We start from the raw sequence: 21,177 nt of genomic DNA, 5'->3' as shown, positions 1-21,177 counted from the left end.
TCATTTGAGAGACAAAACCAACAATGAAACAATTACCCTAATCACAAAACAATAAAAAAAAACATAAATCCTAACATCAATCATTAATCACAGAAAATGAAAAGGAAACAATTAATAACAATTAAAACTACAACAATTAACCAAAAATTAAATTCGTTCACCCAAAATTTTCTGCCTCAGAAAAATTCAATTGAAAAGGTAAACAGATCAAGTAATTTTCTCATTTCTTCAAATTGTTTCATTGGAAAAATTAGCAAAACAATTAGTCGCACCAATTGGGATGAAGAAAATGATCAAAAATCAATTGGAAATCAAATTTAATCAAATTAATTCCAATTCATAACATAATCATTTTAACCGCGCAACGTTAACCAATAGACTGGAACTTGTTTACAGTTCATCTTTTGGTTTTATCTCTGTGTTTGTATCCATGCTTTTTATTGTTTACTTTTTATTTCTTCCAACAATTAGGTAAAAATAGTTAATTAAACCAATTTAGTTGACTAATTTAATTGTTCTAACCTCTTAATCTTAACTTGTATTCATTATTTTCAATTACAGATCAGAATAACATTGGTACATCTTTGAAGATCCATTGGTGTTGATTGGAAAACATTGATTACCTTTTCTTATACAACCATATAACCCTTACCATCCTAGTTAATTGTTTTTGTTAATCATCATGGCTGCAAATTCATCTAATTGCGAGGATAATTTAATGATAATCAATGAAGATTTTAATGGATTACACCTTTTATCGGGTCCACCGAATGTTGATTTAATCGATACTCTTAGTCCCAAGATTCGTGCCCATACAGTTTCTCGAGATGGTAATTACATCGGTTTCTCGGATATTGTTAAAACCAAATTGGTTGATTTAAATAGTCGAACTGTTATATTTGAACAAGATCTTCCTGGTGTTTTATTCATGGGTTTATCTCCTCAGAATAATTTTCTACAAGCATGGATACACACCAAGACTCCAGGAGAAGACAATTTAATGATTTACGATCTTAAATCTAAAGAACGGATTAAGGTAAATTTCTATTCTAATTTTGTCCTTTTTTCTTCTCAGAGTGATTTTAATTGTTCTATTATTCATCTTTTGTTTTCTTCTTCTCTACTTTAGACAATGAAACAGAAACAATCACAATGGAAATTACATTGGACCGATGATGAATCTATTTGTATTCGCTTTTTCAATGAAGAATTACATTTCTATGAGAATAACGATTTCAGTAAATATGTTGCCAAATTTTTCGCCCAAAAAGTTGCAGATTTTAGTTGTACTACAAACGCTAAATTGAATAAGCATTTTTTGGCCTGTTTATCTCTTGGAGCTCATGGACAGCCCAATTTCGTGAGGTTATATAAGTACAACGAGTTTAATACAGCGATTGCCAATAAGAGCTTTTTTCGAACCGATAGAGCAACATTTAAATGGCGAACTCAAGGTGAGAATAATTTAATTCTTGGAACTTAATGATTACGATTAGATGACTAATGTGTTGTGTTTACTTTCAGGTGATGCTTTGCTTATATTATGTGCTGCTGATGTTGATAAAACTGGTAAAAGTTATTATGGTGAACAGAATTTAAATTACATGGATGTTACTGGTAAAGCTTTTGCCGTTAAATTGGACAAAGATGGACCAATTCATTCAGTCGAATGGCATCCATCTTCGACTAAGCCTCTTTTCTGTGTCTCCTATGGTTTTGTTCCCCACGAATTGCGTTAATTGACTCTAATTGTCAGATTGTTCATTCATTTGGCGAGATGCACGTTAATCAGATTCATTTTAATCCCTTTGGAAATTTAGTTATATTTGCTGGTTTTGGTAATCTAAGAGGTGGACTATCTGTTTATAATGCTGAAAAGAAAGTACTTCTTAACCAATTGACCAGTCCAGATACAACTTGGATCAATTGGGCTCCCGATGGTGTCCACTTGTTGACCGCTGTTACCTCACCTCGAATGAGAGTTGGTAATTGTTTACGTGTTTGGCATTATTCGGGTAAATTGATTAAAGAGATAACTTATCCTGATGGTGATTCGCTTTTACGATCAATTTGGAGACCCAATCAAATTGATTTTCCAACAGCACCAAAGATTTCGGAAACGGGAATCAATGTGGCTCAACTGGCCAAAGAAGCTGGACCAGCAAGATATGTGCCACCGCATTTACGAAATTCAGGTTAGTAGAATGTCGGCTAATAGTCGATCGTATTTCTCCATCATCATCATCATCTTCTTCTTCTTCTTCTTTTCAATCTACATCTTTATCTTAATTTTATCTTCTAATGCTTCCAATCAACATAAATGAACTTTAAAATTAACTTTATTCTCTAGTCAAAAGGGAAGAAGAGGTGATGATGATTTTGATCGAAAATGTGTGAGAATTGGTTGAAAAAGAAGAAGAAGATGAAGATGAAGATGATGATAGAGAAGATGAGTTGTTAACAACAAATAATAAAGAAGAAAAGAAGTTGATGAAAAACAAAAAGTAAATGTTACTCGGGGAAGATGAACCCGATCAGGATGAAGGATTAAATTAATTAATGAACTGAATTGTTCTTCTTTCTTTATTTCTTTTTTTTTTCTTTTTCCATCAGGATCAAGTGCCTCAAGTACATCTATTAGTGCGTCATCAGCATCGCCATCAAGTTCAAAAGCACCTAAAGGTAAAGGAGGAGGAGGAAGAAGGGGTAGAGGCAGAGGTAGAGGTGGAGGTGGAGGTGATCGTAGTGATACCCAAACAAAACATTCAGCAACAACAATGACAGGAGACGGAGGGGGAAGAGGCAGTGGCCACACCGGTGGTGGTGGTGGAGAAGGTGATTCAGTTGACAATTCTAAAGAAAGAAAGATCAAAACAATTGAGAAAAAATTGGAAGCGATCAAAAAATTAAAGGTCACTCGTGACGCTGGTGGTCAATTGGAAAAGAATCAATTGGCTAAAATAACCAAGGAGAAGGAGCTATTATCCGAATTGAAGAAGCTTGAAATTACCGAGTCAAGTTGAATGATTTACTATTATTTATCTGATCATCATGTTGATCATCATCACAACAACAATTTAACTTTCAATTTCAAGTTCGAGTTCGAGTGGGAAAAGATTTATGGATTAACCATTACAAAAGGAAAAATGAATCGGGATATTTTTTCATAGATATTTAATAGTATTTATATTTATATTTAAAAAGAACGAAGGAAGAAAAATGAAAGAACAAGGAGAGTTTTGAATGAAAGAGTTTCGATTTTGATTAGAGAGAGAGAGAGAAAATGATGATGATTATGATGACTGATGACGATAATATAATAATGATGATGAGCGATGAGAGGAAAAAGAGAGGACAAAATATATTTTTTGCATCTTTCAGCCTTTTTATCTAATCTGAAAATGTTATTTGTACATTCGTTTCAATTAAATTTGTTTCTTTTTTTCCAATTATAACAATTATCATAATCATATTACATGTAACACGAATATACTTGTTGATTTGAATTTTCTGTTATGGTTTCATTTTCCAGGCCAATGGTATTATATTTACAATCAATTTCTTTGTAACATATTTGGTTTTAGTTTTGTGTTTCACAAACTCTGGAGTGGAGGTTAATCAGCATTTCTAATTTGTATTCGTAATTTGTATTCGCAATTTGTAAGTGTTTTGATTGTTAAGATTGTTGAACATTGAGTTTTGAACAAGATTCATTTAAATAGAGTGAGTGAGAGAGAGAGAGAGAGAGAGAGAGAGAGAAAATGATGATGATTATGATGACTGATGACGATAATATAATAATGATGATGAGCGATGAGAGGAAAAAGAGAGGACAAAATATATTTTTTGCATCTTTCAGCCTTTTTATCTAATCTGAAAATGTTATTTGTACATTCGTTTCAATTAAATTTGTTTCTTTTTTTCCAATTATAACAATTATCATAATCATATTACATGTAACACGAATATACTTGTTGATTTGAATTTTCTGTTATGGTTTCATTTTCCAGGCCAATGGTATTATATTTACAATCAATTTCTTTGTAACATATTTGGTTTTAGTTTTGTGTTTCACAAACTCTGGAGTGGAGGTTAATCAGCATTTCTAATTTGTATTCGTAATTTGTATTCGCAATTTGTAAGTGTTTTGATTGTTAAGATTGTTGAACATTGAGTTTTGAACAAGATTCATTTAAATAGAGTGAGTGAGAGAGAGAGAGAGAAATATTTAAAGAGATAGAGAAAGAGCTGAATGAAAAAGAGAGGCCAAAATGTGTAGGTAAGGCAAAAAGCAAGGGAGGTGAAGGGTCAAGGTGGAGGTGGAAAGGGTTGAGACTGTGACATTTAAGAGACACAGTTTTGTTTCACAATCATAAGCAAAATTAATTTAAATTATAGTTGATCATTTGTTTTGAGTTGGACCACAATGGTAGTTTAAATTGACTGATTATTATCAATCAGTCTCACATGTAATATACACAAATATATATGTATCAAGTTTAACAATTAACGATTTCTCTTGATTTAACATAAATATATGAATATAATCAGAGTTTATCAGGTGTATTTGTATTTATGATTTAGTTACTATTATTATTAATTATTGTCTGTCTTTCTATCCCGGCAATTAATTGAGGAAAGTTGTTATGTTAATCCATCAACTGCTGTAGATTCATTGTTTTTTTTGTTTAAAACTTTGTTTGTGAGTGTAAATGTTTTGATCTCGGTGAGAAAGTGTTTCTGATCAGCAAGAAACAATCATCGTGCTGATGGCGCTTGGTAACAGTAGTGGTGTTGGTTGATCAAGTTGTGGTTGTGATTGTTGGTTGATCATTGGATTGATTTGAGGAGGAAAGAGAAGATGAAACGGAAACAAGAAAATGAAAGAATAATTGAACAAAAAGAAAGAAAAGAAAGAGAAGAAAAAAAGGAAGAGAACGAGAAAAGGTCAACCTCTTGTCTTTTTCTTTCTTGATAATTGTGATCATGAAGATGATGATTGTTGATGAATCGCTTTGATAACAACTAGTGGTTTAATTAGGGTTTCCTGTTGATTATTGCACATAGACAGGGATCAGAGAGAGAGAGAGAGAGAGAGGAAAATAATAGAAAGAGAGAAAGAAAGAAAAACCTTGAAGATAATTTAAAATTCATTTTAGCTGCAGGGTAATAACTCTTTCAATCTCAACATTTTCACTTTCTTTAAATATCAAGGTAATGGTTTTAAGAGTAATCAGAATCGTTTCTGAATTATTGTTATTAATTATTATTATTGGAAACATGTTGATGTCGGTTAATGATGATCTTGTTTGATGGAGAGGAGAAGATGATGATGACGATGAAATTACTCTTAACCCATTAAAAGTTAACTAATTTTTTTCGAATGTGTAATAAAAAATAACAATTAGTTTAACTTTTGCATCTTTTTTTTTCCTGATATTGAAACATTGCTTTTCCCATGTAATAATGATAATTATAATAGTAGTAGTTATAACAACAGCAACAACAACAACAGTGAAAGAGAGAGAGAGAGAGATGATGATGATGACAAGGACAAGAAAATGAGAGAAAATAATATACAGGGTGTGTTAAGATAGAATGATGGATAAAGGGGTGAGATAGCGATTTTCCTTTGCGCAGTTAACCAAATTTATCAATTTTCTATCTGGTTAATTTGACAGAGAGTTTTAAAAAACACCGCTAATTGTTTTGACTATTTTGATCCAACCTTATGAACCACCTTCTTTTTTTTTCTTAAAACACCCTGTAAGTTATGTTACATGGAGAGAATGAGAAAAAAAATGAAACTTTTTTTTCTTTTCGCTCACTCTCTCCGTTTTATCGTCCAACGAAAAAAAAAGAGAATCCTATGTGAGCGATGCGCAGATAGAAAATAAGGAAAAACTTTACTTTCTATTCAAATGAATGTTGAGTTGTTTTTTTCGTTGCGAATTTTGTTTTTCTATTTCGTATTCACGATAAATCAACTAATCAACTCGAGAACTTGTTGTTATTAATTTGATTTATCTCACTGAATATCATTTTGCGATCTTTTCTTTTTTCTAACTTCCTTTTTTTCTCCTCGTGACAATTGATTTACTTTAGAAGAAAAGAAGAGAGAGAGAGAGAGAGAGAGAGAGAGGGTAAGGGAGGAAAAAGGATCGACTGATTGTCAAGTAGTTTGATTGACACTTCCGATGGTAGTTTAATCACCGATGGTTGTTGAAGAGATTGTGGTTGATGAAAATGCTTGAAGATGTTGTTGTTTGGTTGGTGAAAGTATCATTGGTTATGGATTATCCTTCCCATGTCTTGAGTTGAACACTGAATTTTTTATATCTTTCCTTTGGTGGTAGATAATCAACTATCAATGGAGCTTCTTTGTTTAAGGTGTGTGTTAATTTGTTGTAAAACATATATAATTATTGTATTTATTTATGTGTGATAGGTTATCTCAGGTAGGGTAACCCTTTTGTTTTGTTTTGTTTTGTTTTTGAATCAGGGACATTTTGTTTAATAATCACCACTACCTCCTTTGGAACGATGGGATTCAGTGAATGAGCGATTTAATTCATCATCAATGTAACTCGGTGTAACTCCTACATCATCTAATAATCGTCTTAGGACCAACATTTTACCATTTAAATCACTTACAGTTCGTTTTAAATTATCGTTCTCATTCAATAGTTCGGACACTTTTTTCTCTGTATCCTTGGATCGTTGCTTAGCTTTTTCCCGGCTTTTTCGAACGGCAACATTGTTTCTTTCTCGACGTTTTTTGTACTCATCAGAACCTTTATCAAGACTTTTCTTTGAACCTTTTGAACCATCTCTATTGAAGGAAATTGAACCTCCTTCAGCAGCGATATTTAAACCATCATCTGAATTTATTAATTCACCTGAAAGACTTGACATATCGTTATCGTTACACTTTGGTGTATCCATACCCCCATTATCCAAATTATTACCGCCGCTATAGGCCAATTTATCGGATTCAGGTGAATAGGGAAAATCAAACAGAGAGAAAAGATTATTTTGAGATTGTTGATTTGATGGATTTGATTGTTGTTGATGGTGATGATGTTGATGGAGTTGTTGTTGTTGTTGTTGTTGTTGCTGCTGCTGCTGATGGTGGTGGTGAGTTTGATGATGTTGATGTTGCTGGTGATGGTTTTGATGTAAATGATGGTGATGATGATTATGATGAGGTTGTTGATACTTTTGTTCTATTATATTGTCAAAAGATTGACTCACAGTATTAGCTGATATTCCAGCCATAAATTCTTGTAAACCCAACGTGTCCATAAGATCCAAATATATAAATTTAGATACTTAATAGAATTTTAATTATGTACAGAATAAAAGAGAACAATTTGGAATAAACTTAAACACACTAATGAAAATCCAGAAAATAACACATAAGATTTAACAAATTATCAACAATCACAATCAACAGTAAACATGAAAATCTTGTTCAACTCCAAAAAAGATTAACCTTTTCCTTGGTGTCGCCACTTGTTCTCATTCTGTGAAATTCGATTTGCGCCATCTGTTGGGGACAATTGGAACTCTTTTAATCTGTTGCTTTTTGAAACTTTTCTGTTTTATCGGGTGACCGAAAATGAGTGACCATCTCAAGAATGGTAAGTCCTAGAATTAAATTTCTAACTTCATTGAAAGCGCCATCGATCAATTATGAATAAGAAATTTTTTCAAAATTTTCGAAGCTCAAATGCGACTGCCGTTTGTATTTAAAGGTCAAAATCGCGATTTCGAATCTCAAAAATCTCTTCATATCGATAACAATTAGGGAATTTTAATTCTAATTGGTTTACTTTTGATTTGATTTTCTATGTGATTGAAAGTCTTTTGTTGATAAGAGTAAACCAATTAATTAATAGAATTTGGTTCTAATTTTCTGTCCTCATTCGTTGATTTAACTCTTTTATTATTCTCGAATCTAAGTGAATCTAAATTTAATTTTTTCTTTTCTTTTTATTTTTCTTTTTAACGATTTCTCCAATTTGATCTAATTTTCTATTGTTGTTGTTTTTTCTCTCTCCCTCTTTCTCTAATTGTTACAATTTAAATTCAATCGAAAATCTGATCAACATTAAAATACGAAAAACGGGAGATGTTAAATGGTAAATACAATGAAAGAGGTAAAAAAAAGTTCGAATAAAAAAAAAGGTTGATAATTAATTGTTGACAATCGAAAATAGATAATCAAGTGGAAAGATAAAATCACCTAGAGAAAATGTTTCTTTTCTATCAACTTTTTTTTCTTCTCTCATCGAGAGAGAGAGAGAAAAAAAAACTTTTAGTTCTAAACAAAGTTCGAAACGAGAACGAAAAAAGTTCTAACTCGATTAATGAACTAATTAAAGGTCGGAACAAAATGATTTCAATGTCAATCGATACCATGCAACCTAATCTCATATGACCTGGTTAATTGTTGATGTACTTAATTACCAATTATAAATCACAATAAAAGGTAATTTAACAAAATGAAACAATTAAAAAACAAACAACCAAATCAAATAAACAATTAAAAGCTAATTAACAATCAATGAAACTAAAACTAGGAATAGAATATGAGATAAAAATAATAATGATAACATTCAATTGATTGATTTTAACGAAAACAATCAAAACAATTAACAAGAATGAGAAGTAAAAAAAAGCAATTTAGTTAATTGTAAATGGAAACAAATTAATAAATATTAAAGGAAAAGGTGACAATTGATACGAAAACAATTACGATCAAAACAAATGGAAAATCTAATCTCATTAAATTAATAAGAAAATCATTTAAAACCATTTCTCAAATGATTAACCCAAAAAGAGAGAGAAATTAAAATTAATTAACTTAATTAAATTTCTCTGTTTTTCCCTCGGTTGTTTTTCTTTCCCCTTCTCTCTTTTACCCTGTACTGTTGTCATGGAAACGCTTGAGTAAGAATAACATCCGATTATGACTCAGTCTATTTTCACAGAGACAAAGAGAGAGAGAGAAACTTTCATTTGGTAATAAAGAGAAAAATATTTCTAATTACAATTAGGAAAAAGTAATTAATTATTTGAATAGAAAAGTGTTTATTTTTCTTACCTTGTAAACAATGGCTACTTCTAATTCATTCTGATCAAATTGGTTCATCAATTTGTCTCTGTGGAAGAAAAAATTACCTCAAATTGTCAATCGTTTTTTTTGTTGTTCCTCATCAATACTGTTTGGTACTAAGCTTTTTTTGTATAAATTAAATTGTGAATTTCATCTTGTTGAGATAATTAATTTTTTCTAATGGAGAAATTAAATTCTAAATGGTAAGTAAATTGATTAAAACGAACAGAAGAAAAGAGATTAAATTGTCAACAATTTAAACAAAATACGAGAAAAATGTCTAAATTGGTGAATAATATTGAGAAAAATTCGGTTGGTTGATTTTTTGTTCTCTTCTCTTTTTTTGTTCTTCTCTCTTTTTCTCTTTCTTTCTGTTCAGATTACATAGAGACAAAGAAGAAGAAGAAAAAATTGTCCGTTGGAATCATAGATGGTAGCACAGGAGTAGAGTTTATATGGTTTTCTTCTGAGGTTTTCTTCATCCTCCATTTTCTGCGCAGCCTGAAAACAGAGTTCAGCAATTTGTTTAATTTCGGTTATTAATGAAAATATCAACAAGTATTATCATGAATAATAGTGATATCGGTGATTGTGATGATCTCAGTGACGATGATTCTAATTTTGATGACAATGATCTTTTATCATCATCCTGCCAAGATGAAGTCACAGCCCAACTCGCTGCAGCAGGTTAGTGTTTTTCTACTTGTTTTTTTCCTCTCTCACTCATGTTTCACTCTCTCACTAATGAGTTTCACTCTATCACAGGCCCAATCGGAGTTGCTGCAGCTGCCGCCATTGCTACCGCCAAGAAAAGAAAGAGACCTCACTCTTTTGAGACAAATCCTTCGATAAGAAAACGACAACAAACAAGATTATCGAGGTTTGTTTGACTTTCAAGCTCATGCGTGTATTGATTCTCTGATTCTGATTGTGTTTTTCACTGCTTTTTCCCTACTAATCATTTCTCTTACCGCTCTTTTCTCAGAAAATTGAAAGCAACGATCGATGAGTACACTACACGTGTTGGTCAACAAGCAGTGGTTTTGATAGTCACACCAGGAAAACCTCAAAATAATTACAAAGTATTTGGTGCTAGACCATTAGAAAATGTGGTTCGAAATTGTAGGAATATTATAATGCAAGAGCTTGAATCAGCTTTGGCTCAACAAGCACCACCTCAAGTCAAAGAAGATCCTTCTCGTCATGAATTACCCCCTCTAGTCGTAGATGGTATTCCAACTCCAGTGGAAAAAATGACTCAAGCACAACTAAGAGCTTTTATACCTCTAATGTTGAAATATTCCACCGGACGCGGTAAACCTGGTTGGGGAAAAGAATCCACCAGACCTGTATGGTGGCCTAAAGATCTTCCTTGGGCAAACGTTAGAAGTGATGCTCGCAGTGACGAAGAGAAGCAAAAGGTACTAGTATCCATTCCATAATTTTTCTTCTATTTCCTGGTTTTACTATTCAATATTTCACACAACTCAACTTAACTTCTCTTCTTGTCTAATTGAAAATTTCTAGGTTTCATGGACTCATGCTCTCCGACAAATTGTGATAAATTGTTATAAGTACCATAATCGCGAGGACATGCTTCCGGTATTTAGTGAAGATGACGATAAAAAACAAGAATCATCCAAAGAGAAGGTGAAGCCACGTACTCACACAAGCATCAGCGTAACAGCAGTTCCAGCAGTGCCAGGGAGTTCTAACATCACCAGTCTACCTACTCTATCAGCAGACTCTGCGACTGACACTTTAGCGGTAGCAGCACAAAGTGTCAATGTATGTTGCAATCTTTCCTATCGAAATCGATTAGACAAAATTAGTTCTCATCCAATTTCTCATTATTCAATAACCTTATCATTTTCCTTTTACAATTACCAAGTTCATCTTTTTTATTTGATATAATTTTTATTCCTGATTTGGCATGAATTCTTTTTCATTTGTTTTTCTGTGAACAAAAAAATTACTTCATCACCAATTAACCACACAATCAATTGATCATCACTAAGATGATATGAGATGCGGCTTAAATTTCCCAAAATTTAAAAACCAAACACCTAAGTAGAATTATTAATTTTTGATTTCTCTTTAATTTTGTTTTAACTTTTCCTATTGTTTGCCTTAATTTATTTACCTTCTCTGTCCAATATGTTGATGCTTGTGACGTTTTTTTAATTTTATTATTTTTTAATCAATATTTAACTTTCTGTGAATGAAATTTTCATTCACACCTTGTGTCAAGTTAATCTTAATCTTAATCAACTTTTAACTAATTCTTATTATTTTATTTTCTCCACAATTAATTTGCTTAAATTAATTAGATGCAGTATCAACAGGTACATTATGCTCCGACCATGGTTCAGGCCATTAACAATCCAGACGGAACTGTTTCACTCATTCAAATGGACCCTAATAGTGCTGCTGTAGTTACTCTTCCAGATGGAACTCAAGCTCAAGTTCGAGCTGTCAGTGCAGTTAGAGTGAGTTTTTAGATATTAGCTTCATTAAATTCAATCTGATTTCTTTTAAGTTTCATCTCTTTTTTTTACATATTAAATAACAAATACATATTTGTGTTTTTTCATTTATATTTATTTGTCATTTTTTCTATTATTATTTATTTTTCACATCAATATATTTCATATTAATGATTCCGCTTTATTAAAATTCACATTTTCATATTTCACCTTCTAGATACAAGGCTCGGGAGCTGAAGCAAATCAAGCTGTCCAAACATTAGCTGAACTATCTAGTGGTCAAGATGGTGATAGAGTTACTCAAATTGGTACTGTAAGTGTGGATTTAAGTGGCGATGGAACAGGTCAAACTGTTGCCACTTTAGCCGAAGCAACTATTAGTCCTGATGGTCAAATTATACTTACAGGGGAAGATGGAACTCAAAGTAGTAAGTATTTTTCTTTTACTCTCTCTCTCTCTCTCTCTCTCTCTCTCTCTCTCTCTCTCTCACCAAGAGATGAATTTTTTTATTCTATTCTTTAAATCAATATTCAAATCGTTCTCTTATTTTTACTATTTTTAGCCTTTCCCGTTTCCGGTATGGTAACCATACCTGTATCGATGTACCAAACTGTGGTCACCAATATTGGAAAGTAAGTTAATATTTTTCTTTTGCCTCTCATTTGATTAATTAATCAATTTCCTGGTTAGTAATTAGTTATTAGAAAAGTACATTTTAGATCTTTATTATTCAGCTTTCTTGCTTGAATCTTTTTCTTTTCCAATCAAAATAATGTTACATCTTCTTCATGATCTTATTAAGCTTTATTGTGAACATTTGGTATAGCTTTGTATACATATCTATGTTTGTCTATGTTTATGTAAGTTTAAAATCCAAGAATAACTTGAATAAGATTACCCAAATATAGTTAGATTCTTGTTAGTTAACTAAGTTGGACCGGAAATCTTAGCCAAGTCATAATTAAGATGTAAATTAAATTGTTACAACTTTGTCATAGTCACTTTTTTTCTACTACATTTTTCTATTCATCTTTTCCCCCTAAAAATTATCAATCAGTTATTTGAAAAATTATTTCTTTCTTTATATTATTGAGCCTTTTTAATTTAGAATAATTAACTTTTCTTCTTAATCTAGGGCACAAAAAGCTTCCCAAGCAACTTAGAGAAAAGTATTTAACAAAAGTAAAATGTCCACCTTGTTTAATTTGTGATTGATATTAATCTGGTTTCGAGGCTTGTTTAAATTATTGAATCACAATAATCACACTTCGAGCTTTAGTTAATCAATTTATTTCATACACTATACATTTTTCATCATTATTGGAATGGATCATTTATTTCTCGATCAAGAAGCTAAATTGTTTACGTTAGAATAAGGTGAGACAGTGTTAGTTACTCAGCTAATTAACAACACACATAAAAACCTAATTAGGTTAAATTTGCATTGTATCTTTTCATTACCTTCATTATTCACAATCTCTCTTTCTTTCTCATATATACAATCTGTATTAATTGTAAATAACAATAAATTTGCATGATTATGTATTAACAGCACATGAAAAATATATTATATTGATTTACTAGATTTGAGAGAAACAAAACAAAACAAAAAACTATCAATCACATTGTAAATTAATTGTACTACTCATTTTTCCGCTACGTTTTAGTTTGACTGATTTACACCTATGCTCAAATGTTTGATAACTTGATTAACTGTAACCATTAGGAAGCATTTGGAAAGGCAGGGAAAAGCCCGAACGATCAAAATTCATGTTCACTAATCGTTCGCTTCCTAACAATTTAACAGAATTAATGTTGCTTATTTTCATTTTGTTCTTTCATCGTTTAATCTATCGATTAATCTATTGTTTCACTATTTTGATGATTAATTACTACTCTACCAATCTAATTATAGCCTTAATGAAGGAATACCTGTGACAATGAGTGCCATAACTGCTACTGAGTCAGCTTCAAGTACAACGGGAGGAATGGCAGAGGAACAAGTCAATGATGCCAGCACAACGACCAATACCGAAATGGAAGATGTTAAAACTGTTCTCAATGGTACTCAGACATCAGTCACAAATTCGGAGGAAGAAAGTTGAATCTAATTTAAGAGGATATGTCAAAAAGAAACAAATTTCTGATATACTAATATTATTATTATACCTTAACCAATCTTCTGGCAAGCCAACTTGTTTTTTAACTAACAAATACCTACAACCTTACAAATCAACAAAAAGATGAAACAAACACTGAACCTGCAAATACCAAACACACAACACCACATATATACACACACACACACCAATCATATATAAGAAATCCAATCGAACCCTTTGTCTATCTTTCTCTCTCTCTCACACACAAATCCTGCTTCAGATCTCCATTTGCATGTGTATCATTTATTCATTGATAACCCTCTCCCTTTCTTAGAATGTATTTCTTTGATAACTCCTTCCATTTCCTTAATCGACAGATAGTAGCCACTTCTCTTTCTCCTTGTCTTCTTCACTTTTCCTAATGCATCTTTTGTCTTTTCCCTCCATCTTTCGCATCATCATCATCATCATCATCACCATCTTCTCTAAAGATCTCTAAAAATGCAATCTTTTCTCATCTAACCTCTTTTTAACACTTTGCAAGGAGGGAAGAGAGAAGAAAATCCCAGTCACACAAAGTTTTCTCTTATTTTGATCGAGATTTATTATAAAATCCAAAATCAAACACTTGGCTTGTCCAGAGAATTATCTTCATTCAATCACAATCATCTCCCGATTTAGAAGCCATCCCTGTCCTGGTGGTTAGCTTTGCATCGAATTTGACATTTCATCGGTTGACCATCGTTCTCAATGTTTTTTTTCTTCTATGTCGAAAAAAACTTGAGACAAATTCGATAATTTTTTTCGCTCTTCCTCCTCTTTAACTGCTTTCAATCCAAAGAAGATCTTTTTTGCTTATTTACTTGAGTTCTCTCTCTCTCTCTCTTTCTTCCTTTCTCTAGACACTAGCCAATATAAATCGTCTTTTAAATATTCACTTAAATCAAATTCGTGGATATAAGACGTTAGACACAGATCTCTTCCTTTTGCCTGTTTTTTTTCTAATTTCACCTTAATTTGTATGTAAAACTCTCACTGATTTTCCTCCCTCACATCTTCTTGTTTCTAATCTTTCTCTCTTTTTTCTCTTCTTCTTTCTTCAAATCTTCTTTATCCTGAAAAGATTACTGAAAAAAAGCAAGGCAAAAGACTAATGAGGAGACCTTGTTTCTTATGACATTTATGTAATTATTTTGATCAATTCATTTACATCTTGTATATTTACTCATTTTGATTTCCACCAAGACACTCGAAAGTGTTGATCACAAACCTTTTTTTTCTCCTTTTTCTCTCTCGTTCTTTTTTGTCATTGTATTGTTTTCGTTTTTCTCCTTAATTAGATTTCTGTTAATGCCAAATCAACGCTAACATCATCATCCACCAATCAACCATCAACATCTTCGCCACCGCTTCAGCTTTGGCTCTTTCGAATCTTTCGCCAACTCTTCTTCTCTCTTCCCTTTATTTGTCATCCTTCCCTTTACTCTTCTCATCCTCATTATCCAAAAATCGCATCACAATTCATATTTCATCACCTTTCTCTCTCTCTCTCTCATTCCTTTTCTTCCCTCTCCCTCTCTCTCTCTCTCCCATAACAAATCAATTGTACGATCATCATCCCATGTAAATTATTCAGACAAAGTGTAATTTTCTTGATTAACATTTTGTTCATCCAGTGCATCAAGGAATAAGAAATTGGTTACAATTAATTATAATTAATTTAAAATTGTGTGTGTGTTAACCAATTCAATTGAATGAAAAACAAAACAAATCCAAAAATCTCAAGGTTATCACAAGAACAACAGTTACAATTAAAATTAATTGTAACCCCATCGATTATCATTACCATAAAAATCACCGTAAACAAAATCATCAACAATTTAAATAAATCATTGGTATACAAACATCAATACTAATCATTATAAAATCGAGACGATCAATTTAGGACCATCAAATCTTCATGCAAACAATTTGTTAATTGGAAAAAAAGAAAGAAAAAGATTTTCAATTTTTTGCTTTTATATTAAGTGTTTTGGAAACAATTAATTGCAAATGAATCTCATCTAATCAAATCAACTAATTAGTTGATTATTTTTCTTTTCTTAATCAACCTTTTACCTCTTGTAATTGTTTTCCAGTTTCCACTTTTAATTATCATCTCTCATCAACACGATCAACTGATTCAATGAAATTGCCTAATTACAATTGATTAATTGGCTGGAACAATCTAAATCATTTCGATTGACTTGACAAACCTGAAAGTTTAATCTAATTAACACAAATCATTGAAAACAATTAACAGTCATTAACAACAGTCAACTTACATTTAATTTAATTAATTCTCAACAAAAGAAATCGTCTTAATCACTTAATGAGTGATGTAAATCATTTCTACTCTCTCTCTCTCTCTCTGTCTTTAATTCTTATAAATTAATATCAACCAAATGATTAAAAATCAAGTTAATTATAATTGGTGATATTATTTCATTTCCATTGCAAAAAAAAAACCAAGCAATTAAGTGAAAATTTAGATTCGGATAAAAAGTAACTAATGAAACAATTGATTAGTTAATCATTTTGAAAATAATCGTTTTCGATAGTTAATTAAAATTGATTGATATTCGAAAAATATTGATTAGCTTACGATTCGCGGCTTTTTAGGAAAATGATCCAATTTAATTGATTAAACAATTAATTCAACAATCTAAGATTATTTGACTCTTATCGGTATAATGGGTACATATTAGTCCACATTTAACGATGAAATGAAAGTTATTATTAGCGGAAGACAGGGCTGATTAGCTAACATTACATTAATTGTGCGATAGTTTGATTGTCTCAGGCCCTCCGGACCTTCCTTTGTCCATAATGACCCTTAACCTAACCTAATTTAAACAAACACAATTGATTGAGAAATTAAGTTAATTTCCATATGTAGCTGTAATTGTAAGCCGAAAAAAGTCAGCTGAAAGTCCTTGAGCCTTACCGACTAATCTAATTTTTAATTAATTTTTATCATCAACCGATCATTAAACATTTCGCTCTTTAGATAAAAGCGGGCAACTGGAAGATGATAAAAATAATGTTCATGGAAAAGACTTGAAATCCAGATTAATTTCCAAAACAATTAACAAGTTAAATCATTAAACTGATCAAGTTTTCTGAAAATCTTCATTACGATTTTTTGGAAAAACAAATTTTACGCTAGCGAAAATTGTAGGAAAATAATATATAACATTGTGATACTAATCGATTCATCAAAAAAATTCAAGAGAAAAGAGTTAATCTAACCTAAAACAGAAGAAATTAAATTAAATGAGAAAAAAAAGTTGAAATCAACTTTTAATCTTGGTAATTAGCAAGATTAATTTTTGATGGACACTTGAGCTAAAAATCTTGAATCAGATTGAGCTAATTTCACTTGAAACAATAATTAAATCTCGACTCAATTGATTTCGGTTGGTGAAATGCAAAATTTTTGATTGAGAGTTTTGGAAATCAAATTTTAACTTTAATTGGTGAAACAGTTAAGTTGAACTCAGCTGATTTGGTCTCAGAGTTAAGCTTAATCTCGGTTGGTGAATATGGGCCTAAATCAATAATTAGAACCATTGATTTGTGCATTTTCTTGTTGTGTCAATTGCTGAGAGCATTAGATTGATAATTTTATTTTCGCATCAATAACAATTAATCAATTGTGGATAAAGAATGTAATTATTTTGGGACAATTTAAATGTTCAAATGAAGTTGAAAGGTTAACAATAATTCAATCAAATAATAAGAGTCCTTAATTCACATGGATGAGATGATGATGATTAGCTAATTGTTTGTGATTAAATGTTGAAAATGGCACAGAAGATGAGAGAGAAAGAGAGAGGGAGGGAGAATTAGGTATTTATATAAAGTGGGAGCAAAAGAATAAGTGAAAACGATAATGATACTCTTCCTGGTGAGAGATAAAAAGATGATTAAGGTGATGAAAACCATGGGAATGATTCCAATTTCAATTGTTGTTAATTAATCTAATCACTGTTCACTTGGATTAGTGCATTTATCGTTCGCTCCTTGTTTCCATTTTGATCTTCCAAAATGTTTCTTATAACTTCACGATCAACATTCGGGAACATTTCACAAATTTGATCAACTTCATCCTCAGTAATCATCACCTGATTGGAAAGTTGTTGTTGTTGTTGTAATTGTTGATGGGGATGATGTTGTGGATGAACTGGTTGTCCAATAATTTGTCCTTGTTGTGGTTGATTGTAATTGACAAACGCAATCCTTGGTTGCTGGGTGATCATTAATCGGGAAATTGGCTGAAACAAAATTAGAATTAAAAATTAGTCATTGGTAACAATTAGAGTGGAAAATCTATTCCTTCGACTTAATCACTTACTGCAAATGAGAGAATCATACAAATTGTTCCTTCTTTACCATCACCTTGTTTACCATCTAAAGGAATCCAATGTTCAACAGTTTCACCGTTGAATATTTGTGATGGAATTTTGTATTCAGCCCATGCGATTTTCTCGTCCATGGTGAAAGCACATTCATCATACAGTTCGACATGTATCGTATCAACACCATTCGGCAATGAGCTAGAAAAACGTTACGAATAAGGAGAAAAAAGAAATTAGAATAGAAAAGAAAAAGGTAAATTACCTTGAATAAAGAAACATATGTAATCACTTTTATATAGAATAGAAAATGAGTAAAAAAAAGAATAGAATTTTTTCTTTTCTTTTCTTTTCTTACCATTGAAAGATTCGATTCCATCTTGGATTCTTGGCACCGTTGTAACAGGTTCGAGTTTCGTAGATCGCATGGCCTAACCTTAACCGGACATAAGGGTCCATTCGGGTGACACCATAATTTTTGACCAGTTTCGCTTCAACAACTGTGATCACAAGTTTACCTTTAATATTATCGGTGAATCCATTGTAATTAGTGTATTGTTGTTGTAAAGCGATTGCTGCCTCTTGGTCCACATTAATTTGTCTCTCTGGTCCACCAATGTTTTCGAGGTCACTTTCTAAACGGAGGAAATCGTTTGGAAGACTGAGCATCACTCGATCACGATGAAATCTACGCGGTTGTTGTTGGGATTCACCATTTTCCCCATGATAAGATTCACTTCTTATGGACATTGTTACTCATACAACTCAAGAAATATAACAAAACTGGTAAAATGTTGCAGTTGTTAAGTGAATTAATCACCAAGGATCAGAGAAATGTTGAAACAGGTTATTAACAAAAATGGAGCAATTGAATTAGAAAGAAAAATAATTAGAAACAAAAAGAAACAATCAAAACATGTTGGTTGTTGATTCCAAAAATTGAATCTGAGTTGTTGTTGTTACTCATGAGAAGGGAAAATGAATCAACCAATTGATTCACTCATGTCAAGATAAATACTCACAATGAATTGAATGATGTCAGAATTTATCGTCTCAGGCTCACGGGGGTTTTGTTTAGGGAAACAATGGTTAAAGAGAATCGATTGGTTATGAAAGAAATCGTTTGACAATCAGTTAATTATCAAAAACGAATCAACGAAAAGAGCATCACCTTATCGGTGGAAAAACATTGTCGCAATTTTTTTTTCTTCTTCAACGATTAACTTGATTGTTATCGATTTTCCAATGAAAATCAGCGAGTGATTATGTGAATTTGTGTCTTTTTATTTATTCTGTTGTGTATCAATTGGAGATTTTCAATATAAATGGTTAAGTTGCAATTAAGGTTTCGGTGGAGGTAAAGATAATACGTTCAGTGGGGAAATCGAGCATTTTGATTTGGAAATTATTACAACGGAGAATTGGGAAGAAATTAAATGAATTAAAATTGATTAGAAAATTTATGTATATAGTAGATAGACTGGAATATGATTTTTTTTTATAAAGTAATCATCCTAATTGGTTCATCCAGATGATCGGACAAAGCGGTTACTTTGGCCTTTAAGGTACCTAAGGGGACGAAGCTTTTAGCGTGCATACAAAGTAAAACATTGGCCACTCGTTTAACGATTACATTGCCGTCCTGTTTGATAGAGAGAAAAGAATTTAGAAATTTAACAATTAACCCAATAGGTTTAAACAAAAACACACCTCACACTGAAGTAAAAGACAATTTAAATCATCTTCACTCGCTGCCAGTTTACCATATTTCTCATATGAAATCCAAATACTGGAGGCAATTGCTGCTGTCATCCGAGCATCAGTGTCACCATACCCTGAATAAGCAAGAAGACTACCCTCACGATTCAACAATCTAGTTAATAGAGAAAGAAAAACAATTTAGTTTTACATTAGATTATAATCAATTGTTAAAATTGAAAGACAAACAAAGATAAAAAAAAAACAACTTACAATGTACATTGAACTCCTCCGGTATTTGCTTGTCCTAAAATACTACTCAAAGTTTTCGGCTTTAACATGATGACAAACGATAATTAAAAAGGCACAATTAATAAACAAAAGAGAAAACTAATTAAGAAGATTGAAGGAAAATGTGTAAACAATTAAATGGATTAAATTGGAAAAATTTTCTCTCAAAAAACAAAACAGAAAATTTTTTTCGATACTATCGAGTCGATGGTATCGAATTATGTTCAACTTGTGTTTACAATTTAGTTAATTTAATTTTATTTGATAAACTTTGATTAGAGAGAGAAAAAATTGACTAAGATTCTTGTTCGGCTTCCATTTCCTTCGCCGTTGTACCAAACATGTCGGCACCGGTCTGAAGATGTTTTATTCTCGCGGCTTCACTTTGTTCGGGTGAATGAGTTAATTGGACATTTTCTCCATTCATATAAGCTTCAATAATTGAATTTCCATAAGAAACTTTGAACAAATCTTCGGCGGTGAAAGCGCTGTTATTGATGGTCGGTGTTTTGTACGAAACGTACGGTTTTAAATTGAAATTATCTAAATTGGGAACAACTAATTCTGGTTCCATCTCTTTAACATAAACAAACTTCCTTTTGAACCAATAACCAGGCCAACGGATGCCCAATGGATCACGAGAGATCGGGTAATTGTAAAAATCCTCAAATAAATGTTTTGGTATCTTCTTTGGCTCATAAACATTGCGATAATTGGGCACTGGACAATTAAATGAATAACAAAACAATAGAAGGAAAAAAATTAGATAAGGTCAATAGAAGATCAAAAAAAAAGGTAAACAATGTGAACTACTTACAGCTGAACTTTTTTAAATTTTTCGTTGCATGATGGACAGTTGAAGAATGAAATTTTCTTTTCAATAAAAGGGACATTATCTCACCGAAATCAATTTAATCACGAATCAAATGAATTTCAGAACAAAATTAAATCAAAACAAATAAAATCTCATGTGTTGAATTGAGAGAAACTCTAAAGTGCTGCCATCTGGTTTGCAAAATTTTCTCTTCTTTTTTCTTCTTGAATTCGTAAGTTCAATAAGTCGGAATATCATGAGGAAATT

The 21,177-nt window shown here is 31.7% G+C and overlaps 6 protein-coding genes across 13 annotated transcripts; 2 read left to right on the top strand and 4 right to left on the bottom strand.

Moving 5' to 3' along the window:
* The first annotated feature begins 329 nt into the window (after positions 1-329).
* LOC128385599 (eukaryotic translation initiation factor 2A-like) lies at positions 330-3,458 on the top strand. Its single transcript, XM_053344482.1, is given in 6 exon segments — positions 330-471; positions 562-1,036; positions 1,130-1,454; positions 1,525-1,719; positions 1,722-2,195; positions 2,614-3,458. Coding segments are annotated over 5 exon segments (1,758 nt in total). The 5' UTR covers positions 330-471; positions 562-682; the 3' UTR covers positions 3,024-3,458.
* A 382-nt stretch (positions 3,459-3,840) lies between these two features.
* On the bottom strand, positions 3,841-9,249 carry LOC128385602 (circadian locomoter output cycles protein kaput-like). Its single transcript, XM_053344488.1, has 2 exons — positions 9,110-9,249; positions 3,841-7,549 (listed from the first exon to the last, which is right to left on the bottom strand). Exon 2 carries the CDS (start codon positions 7,303-7,305, stop codon positions 6,514-6,516), a length of 792 nt encoding a protein of 263 aa, XP_053200463.1. The 5' UTR covers positions 7,306-7,549; positions 9,110-9,249; the 3' UTR covers positions 3,841-6,513.
* LOC128385600 (DNA-binding protein P3A2-like) lies at positions 9,184-15,919 on the top strand. 8 transcript variants are annotated; one of them, XR_008324803.1, is made up of 12 exons: positions 9,184-9,324; positions 9,501-9,808; positions 9,887-10,001; positions 10,107-10,542; positions 10,649-10,909; positions 11,452-11,610; positions 11,825-12,035; positions 12,171-12,240; positions 13,524-13,672; positions 14,613-14,729; positions 14,834-14,894; positions 15,051-15,919. XR_008324803.1 is itself a non-coding variant. In XM_053344485.1 (10 exons), the coding sequence occupies exons 2-10, from the start codon at positions 9,664-9,666 to the stop codon at positions 14,669-14,671; spliced, it is 1,467 nt and encodes a 488-aa protein (XP_053200460.1). In that variant the 5' UTR covers positions 9,184-9,324; positions 9,501-9,663; the 3' UTR covers positions 14,672-15,919. The 8 variants fall into 8 exon arrangements, 4 of the variants coding, with proteins under 4 accessions (XP_053200460.1, XP_053200459.1, XP_053200458.1 ...); XR_008324805.1 differs by lacking the exon at positions 14,613-14,729; XR_008324804.1 differs by having other exon boundaries at positions 14,834-15,919.
* A 1,414-nt stretch (positions 15,920-17,333) lies between these two features.
* On the bottom strand, positions 17,334-19,269 carry LOC128385618 (toll-interacting protein B-like). Its single transcript, XM_053344504.1, has 4 exons — positions 19,130-19,269; positions 18,466-18,890; positions 18,107-18,308; positions 17,334-18,026 (listed from the first exon to the last, which is right to left on the bottom strand). The coding sequence occupies exons 2-4, from the start codon at positions 18,855-18,857 to the stop codon at positions 17,733-17,735; spliced, it is 888 nt and encodes a 295-aa protein (XP_053200479.1). The 5' UTR covers positions 18,858-18,890; positions 19,130-19,269; the 3' UTR covers positions 17,334-17,732.
* A 101-nt stretch (positions 19,270-19,370) lies between these two features.
* LOC128385624 (ragulator complex protein LAMTOR2-like) lies at positions 19,371-20,321 on the bottom strand. The gene is made up of 3 exons (XM_053344509.1): positions 20,079-20,321; positions 19,818-19,980; positions 19,371-19,749 (listed from the first exon to the last, which is right to left on the bottom strand). Exons 1-3 carry the CDS (start codon positions 20,144-20,146, stop codon positions 19,606-19,608), a joined length of 375 nt encoding a protein of 124 aa, XP_053200484.1. The 5' UTR covers positions 20,147-20,321; the 3' UTR covers positions 19,371-19,605.
* Positions 20,322-20,325: 4 nt separating this feature from the next.
* LOC128385623 (39S ribosomal protein L41, mitochondrial-like) lies at positions 20,326-21,075 on the bottom strand. Its single transcript, XM_053344508.1, has 2 exons — positions 20,914-21,075; positions 20,326-20,816 (listed from the first exon to the last, which is right to left on the bottom strand). The coding sequence occupies exons 1-2, from the start codon at positions 20,987-20,989 to the stop codon at positions 20,392-20,394; spliced, it is 501 nt and encodes a 166-aa protein (XP_053200483.1). The 5' UTR covers positions 20,990-21,075; the 3' UTR covers positions 20,326-20,391.
* Between the last annotated feature and the right edge of the window lie 102 nt (positions 21,076-21,177).

Source organism: Panonychus citri, unplaced genomic scaffold, assembly GCF_014898815.1.
Source record: "Panonychus citri isolate SS breed McGregor unplaced genomic scaffold, ASM1489881v1 Contig00049, whole genome shotgun sequence".
Lineage (NCBI taxonomy): Eukaryota > Metazoa > Arthropoda > Arachnida > Trombidiformes > Tetranychidae > Panonychus > Panonychus citri.
Note: the sequence above shows the minus strand (reverse complement) of the source record. Positions and strands in the feature narration are given on the sequence as shown.

Bases quoted from the DNA above. Each gene is read 5' to 3' on its own strand.
- LOC128385602 (XM_053344488.1), bottom strand. From the start codon at position 7,305: ATGGACACGTTGGGTTTACAAGAATTTATGGCTGGAATATCAGCTAAT.
- LOC128385624 (XM_053344509.1), bottom strand. From the start codon at position 20,146: ATGTTAAAGCCGAAAACTTTGAGTAGTATTTTAGGACAAGCAAATACC. The intron at 19,981-20,078 runs GTAAGTTGTTTT...TCTATTAACTAG, and splicing joins GGAGGAGTTCAATGTACATT to ATTGTTGAATCGTGAGGGTA. The intron at 19,750-19,817 runs GTGTGTTTTTGT...TCTATCAAACAG, and splicing joins GTCTTTTACTTCAGTGTGAG to GACGGCAATGTAATCGTTAA.
- LOC128385600 (XM_053344483.1), top strand. From the start codon at position 9,664: ATGAAAATATCAACAAGTATTATCATGAATAATAGTGATATCGGTGAT. The intron at 12,036-12,170 runs GTAAGTATTTTT...TACTATTTTTAG, and splicing joins GGAAGATGGAACTCAAAGTA to CCTTTCCCGTTTCCGGTATG. The intron at 12,241-13,523 runs GTAAGTTAATAT...ATCTAATTATAG, and splicing joins GTGGTCACCAATATTGGAAA to CCTTAATGAAGGAATACCTG.
- LOC128385623 (XM_053344508.1), bottom strand. From the start codon at position 20,989: ATGTCCCTTTTATTGAAAAGAAAATTTCATTCTTCAACTGTCCATCAT. The intron at 20,817-20,913 runs GTAAGTAGTTCA...TTAATTGTCCAG, and splicing joins AAATTTAAAAAAGTTCAGCT to TGCCCAATTATCGCAATGTT.
- LOC128385618 (XM_053344504.1), bottom strand. From the start codon at position 18,857: ATGTCCATAAGAAGTGAATCTTATCATGGGGAAAATGGTGAATCCCAA. The intron at 18,309-18,465 runs GTAAGAAAAGAA...ACGTTTTTCTAG, and splicing joins TGGAATCGAATCTTTCAATG to CTCATTGCCGAATGGTGTTG. The intron at 18,027-18,106 runs GTAAGTGATTAA...ATTTTGTTTCAG, and splicing joins GTATGATTCTCTCATTTGCA to CCAATTTCCCGATTAATGAT.